Source organism: Electrophorus electricus, chromosome 4, assembly GCF_041902795.1.
Source record: "Electrophorus electricus isolate QZ-2024a chromosome 4, ASM4190279v1, whole genome shotgun sequence".
In the NCBI taxonomy this organism is placed as follows: Eukaryota; Metazoa; Chordata; class Actinopteri; order Gymnotiformes; family Gymnotidae; genus Electrophorus; species Electrophorus electricus.
In genome coordinates, this window is record NC_137500.1 from 2,640,879 (window position 1) to 2,659,135 (window position 18,257).

At 39.7% G+C, this 18,257-nt stretch overlaps 1 long non-coding RNA gene and 4 gene segments (V, D, J or C); 3 read left to right on the top strand and 2 right to left on the bottom strand.

Moving 5' to 3' along the window:
- LOC113568144 (Ig kappa chain V-III region MOPC 63-like) overlaps positions 1-18,257 on the bottom strand; it is a 230,176-nt gene that overhangs the window by 172,022 nt on the left and 39,897 nt on the right.
- LOC113568146 (Ig kappa chain V region Mem5-like) overlaps positions 1-18,257 on the top strand; it is a 256,254-nt gene that overhangs the window by 143,530 nt on the left and 94,467 nt on the right.
- Positions 1-18,257, top strand: part of LOC145657398 (Ig kappa chain V-III region MOPC 63-like) — a 274,055-nt gene that overhangs the window by 115,982 nt on the left and 139,816 nt on the right.
- Positions 5,038-6,500, top strand: LOC145657410 (uncharacterized). Its single transcript, XR_014123047.1, has 3 exons — positions 5,038-5,158; positions 5,381-5,620; positions 6,183-6,500. It is a non-coding gene; the product is annotated as an uncharacterized LOC145657410 (long non-coding RNA).
- LOC145657403 (immunoglobulin kappa variable 6D-21-like) lies at positions 9,900-11,216 on the bottom strand. The segment is given in 2 exon segments: positions 9,900-10,858; positions 11,039-11,216. Coding segments are annotated over 2 exon segments (363 nt in total).

Sequence of the window (18,257 nt, forward strand, 5' to 3'; positions counted from 1 at the left end):
CTCGCGATGGCCGAGAGTATAACATCACAGTCTCTAGTACCTGCATATGATGATCCCAGATGTACATATAAACTACCACATCATCCATGTAAGCTTCACTGTTAGGCACAACACCTAATACCAAAGTCATTAACCATTGAAAGGTAAATGGGATCACATATATATATATATATATATATATATATATATATATATATATATATATATATATATATAGATAGATAGATAGATAGATAGATAGATAGATAGATAGATAGATAGAATTTGTTGTAGCACAGAAGTGTGAGTGGGGACTACACAAAACAAAGAGGGGAAGAGCTTGCAATGTGAGGGTATTGGGGAGACGGGCACAAGGTAAGCAATTCTGGCTGAGATGCAGGTCATCTTTCTCAGGTGAATAACACCGGTCACTGTGGTGGTAACTACTGGAACAGACACAGGAGAGCAGGTCTGTATGGTAACAAAGTGATCTGAGTTAGGTGAGTGTTGGGAGGTTTATATGATATAGATGTGATTTGTTTTGATGGTCCAGGGTAGATGATACATAATTAATGGGAGAAATCTTTGATTGCACAACATACGGGCCAGAAAATTGTGTATTAAAGAGAACCTGAAATGGGCAAAAGGGCTAGCACATGATCTCCTACTTCAAAAGAATGTGATAGTTTTCTGATCCAACTTAGATTTCTTAGCTGCTTTGGCTGAACATAGGTTTTTGCTAGCTAAAACACAGATGGCCCACAACCTCTCACCTTAAGGCTTAAGGACAGAGGGATCACTCATAAATGTGTGAGCCAAGGACAGAGTATTCCACAATTTGCGTGCCTGAGCACACTTTAACTTACAAGCAGGAAATACTGCCTGTTCAATGGCAACAAAACCATCATCAACAGAACTTGAAACCATTTCAGGTTAGGGGAATACATTTCCACCAGCAATGTCATTTCCTAATATAAAGGACACCCCATTCACTGGCAAAGCTGAACTAATAGCTACTCTAACCATGCTGGTGATTCTGTCAGTTCTTAGGAAAATGTTATGCAGTGGGAGCCGAAGTACTCCTAGTTCAACACCTTGCACTACCCTGTCACTACCACAATAATACTGATTTGAAAAAGGCAACAGTATCCAACATGTGTCCATGCTCATGGCAGTAGAAGCACTTTCGTGTTTCCACAAAAACAGCCGAAATGGGGCATTCGATTTTGGGAAGCTCACAGGAATCTTCGAGCAAGTTGAAAGACTGGGAGCTTCACTAGGGGAAACAGGTGCATTAAAAGCATTTCTGTGAGTCAGCACTAATTCATCAGCAAGCATAGAAGCAGCAGAAAGATTACACACTTTGTTCATTTAAATACATTACAATGTTCTCAGGAAGACAATTCTTGAATTCTTCAACTAGTATGAGCTCATTAAATTGGTCAAATGTGGTAATGTTACAAGTAGCACATCACTTCTCTAATAAAACTTTTCTCTGAAAAATTCCACAAATGTCTTGCTGGGGTTTTTCTTTTAGCATCTAAAATTCTGTTTGTTTGCTTCTGGCAATAGTTCCTATGCTCGGAGAACAGCTGCTTTCACAAGGCGGTAATCTAGGCTCTGCTCAAGCGTTAGGGAGGAACACACATCTTGGGCCTTACCAACTATCTTACATTGCAGTAAAAGAGCCCATACTTCCTTGGGCCAATTTTAATCCAGCACACAACCTCATACAGAAAACACTGCAGACCAGCCTTAATCCAGCACATGGATCCCATACCGAAAACACTGCAGACCGGATTTAATCCAGCAGAAAGACCCGATATTATATATGAAATATTCAAATTTTAGCTGAAAATGCACTTTAAGTACAAAAATCTTAGACAAAAAATCATAGTCTTCTTGTTTTGAGGGAGTTCATGTTGTCTGTTGTAGTGGTAGTGATCTCTTTGATTATTCTTTTTTATATTATCTCTGAAGAATGCTTCAGATGTATTACACTATTTAACAGACAAGACCTCAGCCACAGTGTGAGTAGAGGTTTCTTAGCCTGTCAAAGACTGAATAAAATGCGGGGAGCCAATATGCCTGTTGTCTGTGTATGATCTGATTATGCACATTGTATTATTATGACTACACATAGAACACAGAAGAAATATTCAACCGAATTGGTAGACATCTGGAACACATCTATGTACCATCAAAATAAACAGAAGATAATTCAGTCTGGAAGATCATCTGGTATTCTTGAATCTTCTTCATTCTGATGGAATGACCCTCAGTTTCCACCATTATACTCCGTGACGTCACTAAAGGAGAGGTTCTGTGACTTCACTGACAACAGACTCATGTCCATTTATTTTGCCAGCTTAGGAAAGTTCTCTCTTAGTGTGAAATGGCTGGGATATAACAGGAAGGACACTGGTTGGGTCAGACCTTTATTGCCTTTTTGATTTGATATCTGACATTTTTATTTATCACCACAAGGGGAGCTCTGGTGACATGGGCATGTCCTGGCAGGAACACAGAAGTGAACCTGCAGTGCTGTGTGCATTCTGGCTTTATGGTTCTTTACAGATGTGTGTGTGTACAGTAGTGGTGAGTGTGGTGTGGTTCCTGTCCTCCACAGAGTGTGTCATTGTGCTGAGTGGTGCAGGACAGAAATACATCTGTGATCTACTTATGGAGTATGAACCCAACAGGCCTCTGAGATCACCAGCAAGCAGTCAGCTAGTCGTGTCTAGAGAGATTTTTAACATCCTTGACATTTAACTTTTCACTTTTAATTTTAGCACTAAAATTCACTTTTATGTCTTTAAAAAAAATTGTTTTTTGTATTTATTACCTACATTTGAACTCTTTGCACTTTAATTTTTAGCATTTATATTAGTTTGAAGTGTATTTAGATGTTTCTTCTTGACACCTTCCATTTGAAGCTTGTGATTAATCACTTCTTTTTTGTTCTATTATATTTTCCCTTTGCATCAGTAGTTTTATTTATCTGTGTAATCTATTTCTTTTTTTACATAAGCCTTCCTAACATGATGGAACTCAGGATGTTATAAGCTTGTTAGGTAACTCTTTTGTGAAGTGTTTTAAATTACCATTGTGTATAAAGTGCTACATAAATAAACTTGTGTTGCTTTGTATCACATCCTCCCCCTCCACACCTGCAGTAGGTCCCAGCTTCAGCAGTGCAGTCTCTGTGCAGTCTGACTGAGGGAGGTTTTTGTACGACTCTCTAACACTGTGTGAACGGCCAGTTACCACCAATGTTGTGTCTACTCTGACAGTAATAATCTCCTGCATCTTCAGTCTGGACTCCTCTGATGGTCAGAGTGAAGTCAGATCCAGATCCACTACCACTGAAACGAGATGGAATTCCTGACTGTAAGTTAGTAGCTCTGTAGATAAGGAGTTCAGGAGCTTCTCCAGGTTTCTGCAGGTACCAGGTTAAACGATGGCCATAGCTGCTGTCATAATACACTGCAGGGTTTGTTCTACAGTTGATGGTGACTGTGTCTCCTGGAAGAGCAGATTTCACTGAATCCTGAGTCACTGTTACCTGACCTCTGGATCCTGGGTAAGAAATAATAAAATCATAAAAAGGTAACATTTGCGTGTATAGATACTTTTGTTTAGTTACTCTAAATCTGTGAATAGTGCATTTTAAATAAGAGTAGCAGACCTGTGTCACATGGATAGTTCACCACAGAGGTAAAGCAGTGAGTTACCTTGAGTCCAGAGGAGCAGTGTGCAGATGAAGATGGGGATCAAAGTCATGGTTGCTGTGGGTGACGTTTCTGGGGCAGGCAGCTCTCAGTCATGAAGTGTTAAACTCACAGGACTATAAACACTCCCAGAGCACTGAAGCAGGTGCAGCACATGCAAAGTTTCCTCTCCCCTCCCTCCCAGGATGAACATTACAGCTCTAAGTGCCCCCTCTCACACTGTGGCCCATGAATGAAACAGTCTGTTTTCCCTTTACTGATGGGCTCATGTATATTTTAAAGAGCTCTGCTCTGATTAGCTGTAGTTAGCTACAGAGTTGATATTTTTAACAACCAAATTAGTTATCTTCTGAGTTGTCTTGTTGATGAAATATGAATTAAAATTTACCTGACAGGAAATGACAAAGAATCATCTTCTATTGTGGATTTAAATGACAGCTTTAAATGGCAGGAAAATAAATTGAACCTCTGTGTAAATAAGATAGATGGACATTACTATTTAACTGCTATTTTTTACTATTTTAACATTACTAATATTAGCTACTCGCTTTTGAGCTCGACAACAACATGAAGTAAATTAAAGTTGTCAGCGCACTATGAAACTGTCTATTTAAGATGATCTGACTTAAAGCAACAAAATGTGTAAAAGAATCACACAGCAGGGCTGGCTGCTCACAGGTTGTGGTTGAGATCATGATGCCAATAAAACTGGAACTGCCTCTCTCTTCAGTGTCAGACACAGAGTGACGCTGCTCCATATTGTACTGGCACTTTTGTAAATCACTCACACATTTATATTTTTGAATGCCAAAAATGTAAATATAATACACTCTGCAGATTTTACTCCAGAGAATTTTCTAAGCATTTATGATGCTTAGAAAATTCTCTGGAGTAAAATCTGCAGAGTAAACAAACAAATTTGAATTAAAGTTGTCTGGAATCCTGTTAAATATGAAAACAACAAAGCCCATTAACAGTGTGGTTCCTTGGGAAGGGTGTGACATCATCTTCACAGCCTGGAATGGTACATTTCTGTATGTAATCTGCCATTTTCATAGTTGCTCTGTTGTCATTGTTTTGCTCTTCACAACACCTGCAGAACTGCTGAAGCTTTAACTGTGCAGGTCGATGGTAATGTCACCTTGGCTAGAATGTGGGCTGGTGTATGCAAATTTTAGGAGAATAAATATTAATGAGTCAAGACTGTTGTGTAATAGTCTAAGATTTTGGAATTGGCTCATTTTACGACCCTGTTTTGCTTATATGCGATTTGTATTTGAAAGAGGAGTAAACAGTGTTTGAGGTTCACAGTATGTCAGTTCCATGTACCAAACTCTACTTATTCAACTTTGCCAAGATAAATGCCTTTTTCCATTGTATAAGACTGTGCATAGTAGACAGCAAGCGTCTCTACTCTACACAGGCTGCTACTCATCTGCTCTTCCATGGTGAGATCTTCTCTACCCATAGCAGGTTACATCCCTGTAACAATGTTGGCCCAGAGTCACTGTGAAGATCCATCTACAGTTTATTACAAAATGAGACCAACATGAATGACAAGCCAAACAGTGCAAGGAGGAAAGTTTACCTCTGTTTTAATTACATGATCAGCAGGCTCTTGTAATAAGGTATTGTTATGTCCGCCTGTATATCTGCCTTCTGTGTTCCAGGTTTTGCCTCTTCCTCTCTGGTGTCCCCCATCCTGATCCACACCCATCCTGATCCACATCCATCCTGATCCACACCCGGTTTTCCAGTGAGCAGAGGATCAAAATAAAAGGACGAGGAAGAGACAAAGGGCTTGGCTTGAGGGCTCATGGGAGAAGAGTTTGGTGTTGTTGGTTTTGACTTGTCGCTACATTTTTGAGCTTGTGTTTGTGTATGACTTTGGATTTTCCCCTTGATTTACGGTTTGTTTTGCCCCTTTGGTTGATTGCTGGATAATATAGTTTCTTGTATCTTGTATGTATGTCTTGTCCTGTCCATAGTTACACACTGGTGGCAGGGAGGGCTGCCATTGTGTTTGGGTGTGGCTTTATCTTTGTTCTAACGGTGTAGTCAGTGTCAGTTTCTTTTTGTTAGCTTAGTCGGTCGTCATTTTGTTTCTAGTGTGCTTTTGTTTGTTGTGTTGGCCTTGGTCACTCCTGATGCGATTGCACCAGTTTCTTGTCTTTAAACACCAAAAACATTTAAATACACTAGATGTTTGCTGTCATCTTTGTCTGGTTATTCATTCCATTACTCATTTCCACTGTAGTAATACTCAAAACCCTCCCAGCCTAGACGGGGTCGTAACAGTATTTATTGTTTCTTTCTATTGGTTTCTGGTATGCAATGTGACCTTTGCTATTTCTGTTCAATACATTGTAGGACAAACAGTAAACACAGAAGAATATATCAGGAAAACTCTATATATTTGGCCAGGTGTGGGTAAGAGTCTGATGTGTTTTGTAAATGTGGCTCTTCATTCAGTTCTCTGCACATTTGGAGATCACTGGCTGTCTGCCTCCGAGAAGAAGATGAGCAATGTGTGAGACAACTGCAGTTCCTCCCTCAGTACAGCTGGCTCTGGGCTGATTGGAGATCAGTGGATTGGGTGAGTTCAGGAGTGTCTCTGTGATGAGCCTCACCTGGGTCTCATTAGCTCTGTTCTGGGAGCTGTCCAGGGTTCTGAAGCACATGGAGTTCCGTGTTGCTGAAACAGATGTTACGACCCAGTCTAGATAGGGGCAGTGACAGATGATTAAATGATGAATTAAATGACAATAAGCAAACAATAAACAAAAACACACTGACCACATTTACATTTCGTATATTTTTATGCATGAAAGCTGGACATGCAGCTATCAAGTGCCCTCTTTCGTGACAGTAAAAACACTCCTGTTTCCGAGGGACTTCACTGGTTTTCTGTGGGGTAACGGGACTGCATTTACAACCAGATACACCGATCCTGGATCAGCTTGTATACTTGGATAATATGTTTAACCCACTGAAATCTCAGGGCATTGCCTCTGTTTTTGCATATTTTTCTTAAATTCAGTTTTAAATGACATATTATTATTTTATATTATATTTTCATTTACTTATATTAGAGCAAAATTGAGTATTTTCAATGTATGCTACTTTTCCTGATCAAGTTCTTAATACAATGACTCAGGCAGTCTGGACGTTCAGATCGTTGTAGTGTTTTGTGAAGAACACAGTCTCACATTGTTCAGTGCATCTTAATTTTTGTTTGTTTACAGTGTCACTCTCTGTGACTGTTTTTGTTGATTCTTTGTCTGGTTTCATATTTGATTGTACTGAAGATGCTGCCAAACAAAAACAAGGCATTAAATATACAAACATTTTATTGGATCATTATTCGGTTATTTAGCAGAAATTCACATTACATTTACAAGCAATGTTCACATAGAACGCTTTCATTAGTCCTCCTACTTTACAGAATCAATGATCGATGCTGAGAAAAGTTATATTGACACGTCCAAAAGAATTGAATCAAAAGGTTATTTTATATTAATTTTCCATAAACATTTTAATGTACAGTTATTTCGAGTGTTCTGCCCAGTGTAGAAGAACAGAACTGCTGTTACAGTCACAGCAACTCAATGACACTTAGTGCTGCATTTAGGGAAGAGGAGGAGGAACTCTACCATCTTCCATGATGACCTCAGTCAGCTGTAATGTAATGTAACACACTTATACAGCCCTGATCAATTGAGTTTATAGTCTGAAGAATGCTCTTTTTTCTTAATTCACCACTCAGCTGGTTTTAATTCTTGAGTTTTGTTTTCACTTCAATAAAGCGTCATTTTGAACTTGGTCTGTTCTTGTATTATTTTATTATTCACTATCTGCACTGTAAGATTCTTTGTACTGGAGTGTGTTGTTCTGGGGTATGTTGTGCTTGAGTAAGTTTGGCTAATGTAAGTTGAACATCTGCAAAAAGTGTTGTTCTATTCTGGGAAGGAGCAGGTTTCTCAGGGCTGTAAACACAAATCTGTTTCACCCCACTGCTCTCGCTCTCTTTCACTCTGACTGGTATTCACATTACTAGAGACTAGTTTCAGTTCTTCATTTAATATCTGAACATTATCTACACAGGAAAAGGAGTGCCACGCATGTCCTTTATGTTTCATTTCATTAAATGTTTCACATCGTCAAGGGAATCTGTGCGTCCTGCTCAACGCCCTGCGGCACTCGGGCCGTGACAGCAAATAAATGAATGAATGAATGAACAATCACATACTTGAATTTGAGTCCATTTCAGTGTGACTTTGTAGGTATTATTTTTCTATTATTTCTCTATTAGCAGTATAGCATCTATTAGCAGTATAGCATCCTATACTAAGATCCTATACTAAGATAAGACTACACTAACCCCCTAAGTGAAAACACAGACAATAAAACCCAGGGCCCAAACACAACGGCATCCACTCCATACTTATCAGAGCACACAAATAGATACATAATATATACAAATACATACCTACTATATACAAATAGGTAAACAATATATACAAATTTACAACAGTGGCCAAGTTAGAGGGATCAAACAAGCTCAGAATCAGAGTAAGTGGAAAAAGAGGCCAAGCACCAAATCAAATATCAAAACTGACACAAACAGATGTCCAAAATATCATCTTTCTCTTTCTTCTTCCTCCAAAACACTTCCTTATATCCCTCCTCCAGGCAGGGCCTTGTTTCAGGACTGGACAGTGAGTATGAAGATCTGTAGAGGAACTCTGGACTGGGTCTGGGGTAATTCGAACTGGAGAGAACAGAGCTCCACACACACATACATATGACACAGGGGGACACAGGACGTAACTACTGTCTCATGCTCTTCACCTGCAGGTCAACAGCATTAATGTGAGCAACTGTCCCCACTTTTATATCTTAATGAGTTAAATGTAAATGTTCTGATAATCTTGTGTCTCTCAGTGTGGAGGTGCAGGTGTATCCAGTACAGTTCAGAAGCAGCCCTTCAGTCTCTGTTCTGTAATGGTGATTTATATCAGTGGATGTGTGGAAGCACATGAGCAGACAGCACTCCAGTGGTCTGGTAGATGTGGGGACTCTTTAGGAGGAAGGACCTCCTGATGTGGGGACTTTAGGAGGAAGGACTTCCTGTGTGGGGACCCTTTATTAGGAAGGAATCCTGATGTGAGGACTCTTTAGGAGAAAGAATTCCTGACATGGGGACTCCTTAGGAGAAAGGACTTCCTCCTTCTCTGTGGTTTGTGTGGTTGAGCTGCTACAGGCATTCAGACTGTGATATGTATCTTTTTCATTATCACATTATCATTATGCATCTCTCACACACACCTGTGTGTGCATGCATGTGTGTGTGTGTGTGTGTGTGTGTGTGTGTGTGTGTGTGTGCCTGTGTGTAGGTGTGTATTGATTTTTTTTCTCCTTTAAGGAGTTTTGTGTTTTGCCTCCATTTCCATGTATCCTGTGTTTTAATCTTTATGTATCTTTTGTGTGTAGTTTATGGTTGCTGTGGTTATGATCTTTTTGGTCTTTAACTACTTTGGATTTCTCCTGCTGAAGGTTTTTGTTGTTTGTTCATGTTTCTTTTGTTTACTTTGCTTCTGTTACCTTTGGGATCACTGACTGTATTTCCAGTATGTTACAGCAAGGTTTTGACCACTAGCTGCATAAATCCTTGTACACATTGTATAACTCCAGGTGAGGTCTGAACCACACTGTGACTAATTCATCCATTTCTGTGATTACCATCATGTGGTTCTCTCACTACTCAGCACAGACATCAGCTGGTATACAAAGTTATTTTTTCCTTTTTTCTCTAAATTATTGTAATGTATTACTGTACTACTGTCCATCATTACAGTAGAAGCTGACTGATCTAGTCTGGATGGTGGAGTCCCTTCACTCTTGTAGATCACTGAGTGTTTGCTGTTCTGGATGTGCTTGTGTGATCCATGAATATGATTAGTCTGCCCCCACATGGTCAGCATCAGTATTGCACCCTGGTTCGCCTGTTTCCTTATCCTCAGGCAGATAATCATTTTGGCTAAATAAAAGTGTGACGTTTAAATTGCAAAATGTTGATATCAATAAGACATATGATTGTATAGTTAATGCTGGTTTAAAACTTTGTAACACATGTTTTTTTGGTTTTTTTTATTAATTGTTTATAATATATTAATGCAGGTTTTTATGCTGAGCCACATAAAATTCATTCATTTATTTCAAATTCAGTAAAATGTTAAATCATATGAAATTCCTTCTTAGCATGGCAAAACTGTGTGTAAATGGTTAAAATTGTGAATTTTTCCTTGGGGTGAAAATGATGGATGATGTATTCAGGTATACAGTAATTCTAGATTTTAACCCTGTCTGTCCCATTACAACCTGACATGGACTTTAAAATTACTCTTTTATTCTAAAAAGAAAGAAGAATTAACTTTCCATACCAGTTGCGGCCTGGACAGTTTAACATTGAATTTCCTCAGCTATCTTTCTCCAAGCTTCTCCAAGGAAAAAACAGCAGTAAAATTAAAAGAAAATTAAAATTAAGAAGATTAAAAGAATCCCGTCTAGAATAACTCAGACCAGCCCACTAGGTAGTGTTCACCTGTCCTTATACACCACAGTGATGTGTTCATATATTACTGCATATGTAGTGATGTAAGTATCTATTACACAATTATGACAATTTAAAAGAGCAAACGGTTCAGTACTGTAGTGTTTTGGAGTTGATGAGCTGAGTTGAGTACAGATTTAGCAGCTCTGCAGCTGATCTCAGATCAGTCTGTGTTTCAGTCAGAGCAGTTCCTCTACAGCTGAGGGAGGTTTTTGTATGGTGCTCTAACACTGTGTGAATGGAGTGCTGCTACTCTGCTGACAGTAGTAATCTCCTGCATCTTCAGCCTGGACTCCAGTGATTTTTAGAGTGAATTCTGTACCAGATCCACTACCACTGAAACGATTTGGAATCCCAGACTGACGGGTAGATGCATAATAGATCAGGAGTTTAGGAGCTTCTCCAGGTTTCTGGAGATACCAGTGGAGGTCTTCATCAATATCCTCACTGGCCCTGCAGCTGATAGTAACAGTCTGTCCTGGTGTAACAGACTGAGATCCTGGAGACTGAGTCAGGATTATCTCCCCAAATGATTCTAAAAAATAATCACATAGAAAACATTCAAATTTGAATTTTATAGAAATAAAATCAAAATAAATTCCAAATTAAAAACATTGTTAATCTGAAAATAAAAAGGTCAAAAATCATTATAAATAAATAGGAACATACAAAACCAAGTACAAATGAACACTAAACTTATTTCAGTTTGTCTCACCCTGAGTGAGGAGTCCCAGGGTCCCCAGCAGTAGAATGAGTGACATCATCATTGTGCTGTGTGTCAGTGTGTGTTAAAGGACTGAACACTCTCTGATCACCACTACAGCTCTTAAAGTGTGTGGAGCAGTGAGGCAGCTCACATATGCAAACAACACATCTGTCTTTATTACCACAGAACTAGTGTGAGTGTTTATCAGATGAATGATAAAATCTCTCCTCTTAGAGCTTTCAGTCATCCCCTCTTATGTGTTGCAGTCACTTTCACATTCAGTCATGATTTTTCTACACTTAATGAGTCATGACTTAACTGAGCTCATGTTGGTGTTGATGACACCTGGATCTCATTTAGTGTCTGAACACTGTTACTCATCACTGTCACTCTGCCTGTGACTCAGACTCAGAATGAGCTGATACCTGTCACATCTGCTGCAGTGCTGTAGAATTAAGAGAGAGTCACGATTCTTCACATTAACATTCATTACTGGGAAACAACAGTAATGTGAGATGAGGAGTGACACACGTCATGAAAAGAAGTGTCTATTAATGACAGTCAAGGGACTGTTGGTGTCATTAAACATCAGGTACATCCATTATAATCAACAAGAACATTTTGTTATTGTTATAACTGTAGTGTTTTATCTTTACCTGCTCATAGAAAAAAAGAGGTGGGTGAAGTGTAGGAGCTTCTCCAGATTTCCTACGCAGTTGTAGCTCATAGAATTGTATATGCAATGTGTTCAGAAGTGAGTGAGTGGTGTGTTGTGCTGTATCACATCCTCCCCCTCCACACCTGCAGTAGGTCCCAGCTGCAGCAGTGCAGTCTCTGTGCAGTCTGACTGAGGGAGGTTTTTGTACGACTCTCTAACACTGTGTGAACACCCAGCTACTACTAATGTAATGTGCACTCTGACAGTAATAATCTCCTGCATCTTCAGTCTGGACTCCTCTGATGGTCAGGGTGAAGTCAGATCCAGATCCACTACCAAAGAAATGAGCTGGAGTTCCTGACTGCAAGTTAGTAACCCAGTAGATCAGGAGTTTCTCCAGGTTTCTGCAGGTACTAGGCTAAACGATGACCATAACTACTGTTGTAACGGACTGCAGGGTTTGTTCTACAGCTGATGGTGACTGTGTCTCCTGGAAGAGCAGATTTCACTGCAGGAGTCTGAGTCACAGTCACCTGACACATGGAATCTGAAAGGAAAAAAAGGTTAAATCTTCTTTTATTCCTGCACTTCATATGTTTGTTTCCCGTTAATCAAGTTTTCAATATTTTATCAGATTATCATATTCAAGGATACAGAGTAACAGACACACACACACACACACAATATATATATATATATATATATATATATATATATATATATATATATATATATATATAAAATATCTTGAGTCCTCATGCAAAGTTTCCTCTCCCCTCTCTCCCAGCATGAACATTACAGGTATAAGTGTCCTCTCGCTACACACACACACACACACACACACACACACACACACACACACACACACACACAATCTTCTCCCAAAATTTAATTTAACAGGCCATACTAGACATCTATAAAGTGATTTTTAGGGAGAGAGGCTTGACATTTTCTAAGAGATTATTTCCAACATTTCATAGTTGCATGGGAATTAAGGAAACACTACACACACACACACATACACACACACACACACATGCACACACACACACACATGTATGGTCCAGAAAAGGAGAGAAAAAGTCATACAGTGGTACTCTGTATCTACCGATAAGAAATGTGGACAATAGTTAGTAAAAAAGAAACATTTTTAAGGTGTTTTATTGATGGAAAACAATAAATAAACCTGTTTGGCTTCAGTAACATTCTTAAATTTGCTTCTTTGATTGATTTGAAACTGATTCTGTTCAATGGTACAGCGCTTTCACTTGCTCAGAACATGGCTACTGCCCACAGGGGATGTTGGTGAGCTGTAGAGTGAACACCTCTGAGGTGAAAGAATGGGTTCTGACCACTGTAGAAGAACAAGCCCACAGAGGGTGAGCAGCATCCCTCTTGCTGGTGTAGTGTTGCACAGTGTGGCACTCGACTGGACTGAAAACACTGCAGACCAGCTTTAATACAGCACACGGACCCCATAGCGAAAACACTGCATACCGGCTTTAATCCAGCAAACAGACCCCATACCGAAGACACTGCCGACTGGCTTTAATCCAGCACATGGGCCCCATCCCGAAACACTGCAGACCGGTTCCCATACCGAAGACAGTGCAGCTCATCTTAATCCAGCACATGGACCCCATACTGAAAACACTGCAGACCATCTTTAATCCAGCACAAAGACCCCTTATTGAAAACATGCAGACCATCTTTAATCCAGCACACGGACAACATACCGAAAACACTGCAGACTGGCTTTAATCTGACACACGGACCCCATACCGAAAAGAGTGCAGACGAGCTTTAATCCAGCACATGGACGTCATACTATGTAAGGATTATTCAAATATATTATCTGAAAATGCACTTTAGGTACAAAAATCTTGCCTTAAGCCTCAGTAAAACCATGAAGCATATAACATTGAGATATAGCCTGCTTGTTTTGAAGCAGTTCATGTAGTCTGTCATTTGGCAGAGTAGTGGTGGTGACTATTGCTGGTGGTACTGTTTGGTTATTATTTTTTATTTTATCCCTGAAGAATGGTTCAGATGTATTACACTATTTAACAGACAGGAGCTCAGGGACAGTGTGAGTAGAGGTTTCCTAGCCTGTCAAAGACTGAATAAAATGTAGGGAGCCAATATGCCTGTTGTCTGTGTATGATCTGATTATGCTTTGTATTCTTATGACTACACATAGAACACAGAATAAATATTCAACCAAACTGATACACATCACACACACACATCTATGTACTATCAGGTATTCTGGAAATTTGTTAATTCTGATGGGATGACGCACAGTTTCCACAGTTATAATGCCCACATAATGTCACTAAAGGAGAGGTTCTGTGACTTCACTGACAACAGACTCATGTCCATTTATTTTGCCAGAATGTTTTGTTAACGGGAGTAGGAAAGTTCTCTCTTAGTGTGAAATGGCTGGGATGTAACAGGAAGGACACTGGTTGGGTCAGACCTTTATTGCCTTTTTGATTTGATATCTGACATTTTTATTCATCACCACAAAGGGAGCTCTGTTGACATGAGCATGTCCTGGCAGGAACACAGAAGTGGACCTGCAGTGCTGTGTGCATTCTGGCTTTATGATTCTTTACAGATTTGTGTGTTCAGTAGTGAGAGAGTGTGGTGTGGTTCCTGTCCTCCACAGAGTGTGTCATTGTGCTGAGTGGTGCAGGACAGAAATACATCTGTGATCTACTTGTGGAGTATAAACCCAACAGGCCTCTGAGATCACCAGCAAGCAGTCAGCTGGTAGTGATAAGAGAGATTTTTAATATCCTTCACATTTAACGTTTCACTTTTAATTTTTGCACTAAAATTCACTATTTACTATTTATTCTGTCTTTTAACCTAAATTTGAACTCTTTGTACTTTAATTTTTAGCATTTCCTTTAGTTCCTAGTGTATTTACATCTTTCTTTTTGACACCTTCCATTTGACGTTTGTTGTGATTAATCACTTCTTTTTTGTTGTATTGTATTTTTCTTTTGCATCAGTAGTTTTATTTATCTGTCTAATCTATTTTTTTTACATAAGCCTTCCTAACATGATAGATCTCAGGATGTTATAAGCTTGTTATGTAACTCTTTTGTGAAGCATTTTAAATTACCATTGTGTATAAAGTGCCACATAAATAAACTTGTCTTGCCTTGTATAACATCCTCCCCCTCCACACCTGCAGTAGGTCCCAGCTGCAGCAGTGCAGTTTCTGTGCAGTCTGACTGAGGGAGGTTTTTGTACGACTCTCTAACACTGTGTGAACACAGGACCACTATGGTAACTCTGACAGTAATAATCTCCTGCATCTTCAGTCTGGACTCCTCTGATGGTCAGAGTGAAGTCAGATCCAGATCCACTACCACTGAAACGAGCTGGAGTTCCTGACTGTAATGTTTTCACATATCTAATCAGGAGTTTAGGAGCTTCTCCAGGTTTCTGCAGGTACCAGAATATCCCTTCATCTCCATCACTCCAGCGGTGCACTGCAGGGTTGGTTCTACAGCTGATGGTGACTGTGTCTCCTGGAAGAGCAGATTTCACTGAATCTTGAGTCACTGTTACCTGACCTCTGGATCCTGGGGAAGAAATAATAAAATCATAAAAAGGTAACATTTGCCTGTACAGATACTTTTGTTTAGTTACTCTAAATCTGTGAATAGTGCATTTTAAATAAGAGTAGTAGACGTGTGTCACATGGATAGTTCACCACAGAGGTAAAGCAGTGAGTTACCTTGAGTCCAGAGGAGCAGTGTGCAGATGAAGATGGGGATCAAAGTCATGGTTGCTATGGGTGAAGTTGCTGGGGCAGGCAGCTCTCAGTCATGAAGTGTTAAACTCACAGCACTATAAACACTCCCAGAGCACTGAAGCAGGTGCTGCACATGCAAAGTTACCTCTCTGTATTAATACACATCTACCAAATACTCTCTGTGGCCTCTCTGTATTAATACACATCTACTAAAGAATCTCTGTAGCCTCTCTGTATTAATACATGTTTACTAAATACTCTCTGTGTTTCAGTTTTTTTATGGTTCCTTACACACTATAATTAAAACTCTCACTGTTAGTGAAATCTGACACTCAGACAGTAAAACCTCAGCCCAGATTTGCACAACTATAAGCACATTCTCAGCCTCAGACTTTAATCAAAGCATTACACAAATCCCTTCTGCTAAACACACTTCTCTGCATTAGACACAGAAATCTAACATTTACAGCATTCAGCAGACAGTCTTATCCAGAGTGACTTACAAAAGTACATTGCCATGTACTCATAGAATATATCCAAGTACAGTAGGTTAGAATTAAACATACCAATGAACTAGAATAATGTAGAATACAGGGATGAATGCTGATACCTAGAAGTGCAAAATATATAAGGTCTATCTTAAACTATGATAAGTACTATAAATAATAAGTGCTATAAACAAAATATGCTAGAGTTTGTTAAACAACATAAACAATGCCCTACAATAAATATTAAATTAGTCAGTCAATATGGGAGCAGGGTCAGTTGTCCTTTAAATATTCCGTAAATAGATGGGACTTCAGTCTGCGTTTGAAGACTGCATGTGGGAGTTCATTCCACCATCTTGGAGCCAGGACAGAAAATACTCTCGATGCTTGTCGTCCATGAGACCTGAAGCAAGGTATTTCAAGCGGAGCCGTACTTGAGGCTCGAAGTACATGAGGTATGGCACGGGCTTTGAACATTGACTTCATGTAGGGAAGCATCAAGGTTTTAAATCTAATGCTTCCAGCTACAGGGAGCCAGAGAAGGGAGCGCAGCAGTGGAGTAACGTGTGAACTTCAGAAGATTGAAGACCAGTCATGCTGCTGCATTCTGGACAAGTTGTAGAGGTTTGATGGCTCTTAGAGGAAGACCAGCAAGTATCGAGTTGCAGTAGTCTAGCTTTGAGATCACAAGAGACTGCACAAGCAACTGGGTGGCTTCCTGTGAAAGAAAGGGTAGAATCCTTCATATGTCACAAACAAGGAATCTGCAAGGCCAGGTTAGATTAGAAACATGAGTTGAGAACGACAACTGGTTGTCCAAAGTTACACCCAAGCTATGGGCAGCTTCGGATGATGATACCAGGGAGTTCTCAAAGGAAACAGTGAGGTCATGGTAAGCGTTGGGAGTGTCATAATGCTTATTTATATTATGTATGGTAGCTCACTGGTTAAGGTACTTGCCTATTAATCAAAAGGTTGCCAGTTCACCTCTCCGCTGTTGGGCCCCTGAGCAAGACCCTCAATTGCTCAAATTGTATTCAGTTATAACTCTAAGTTGCTTTGGATAAAAGTGTAAGCTAAATGCAAAAATTAGTTTGGGAAAAGTAAGTAATTATTTTTTTAAATTATCCATTTCTGAAATATGAAGCTTGTATGTGTGTAGTCACTATAATGTGAAAGAGGTTTTTGGATGATGCTTCATTAGAATGTATCACTGTGGTCGACTTGTGGATGAGGCACTAAACTCAGTGAGTGGTAAACTGGACTGTGGGCGGCTCAGAGGTGAAGCAGGGAGTTCTGACCAGTGCAGGAGAACAGAATGCAACAGCTCTGTCTGTATTATGTTCTGTGTCCAGGAATTTCTCTTACTTCCACTGAAATAAAGCTTAATTTTGGACATTGTCTGCACTTTTATAAGAGATAAACATCTTTATTAAAGTTACCAGACAGTTTCTTGTGCCTGAGTGAGCTTATCTGAACAGACCAGAACATCTGGTGAAAGTGTGGCTCTATTCTGGGAGAAAGAGAATCACTCAGCCATGGTAATGCAAATCTGAGTTACACCCCACTGCTCTCTCTCTCTCTCTCTCTCTCTCTCTCTCTCTCTCTCTCTCTCTCTCTTAGTCCTGCTGAGGTGGACTATGTCACCCCCTGTTGTCCAGGTTAGTGGCTCACTCTACCTGCAGCTACACCAACACCGCCTAACATTCATTCCTCTTGTGGTGGTGATTGTATCACAACCCTGATTAAATGAACTATATAAGAAAAACCAAAGGCCTCATTCCTAGTAAAGAGAACATGTTTAACGACACCCTCCATATTCCTACACTCACCTCACTGTTTACACTTCTTGTTCACACATCATTTTTGCACTTTCCATGTCTGCTATATACATATGAAGCCCTGCAAATGTTTGTTTTTTATTGCCATTCTATTTCTATTATATTATTTTATTATTTTTATTGATGCTGTGAGCTACCTGTTTTGTTGTACAAGTACAATGATAATAAAGTCTTTTCTGATCTTATCATATCATAGACCAGCGCCCTCCATACAGAACACGTTTCTTTATTAGTTATTGATTCCCCCTCTTGTCACGGTAGGCCGGTCATCCAGCAGGAGGGACACGCCTACTCCTGCCCAGGACCGCACTACACACTACACTACACTACACTACACTACACACTACACTACACTACACTACACACTACACTACACACTACACTACATGCCTTAGTTTCGTTTTCTCCGCCCCTCGTTTGATTTTCCACACCTGTCCCTCGTTAAGTTCGTGTATTTAAACCCTGTCTT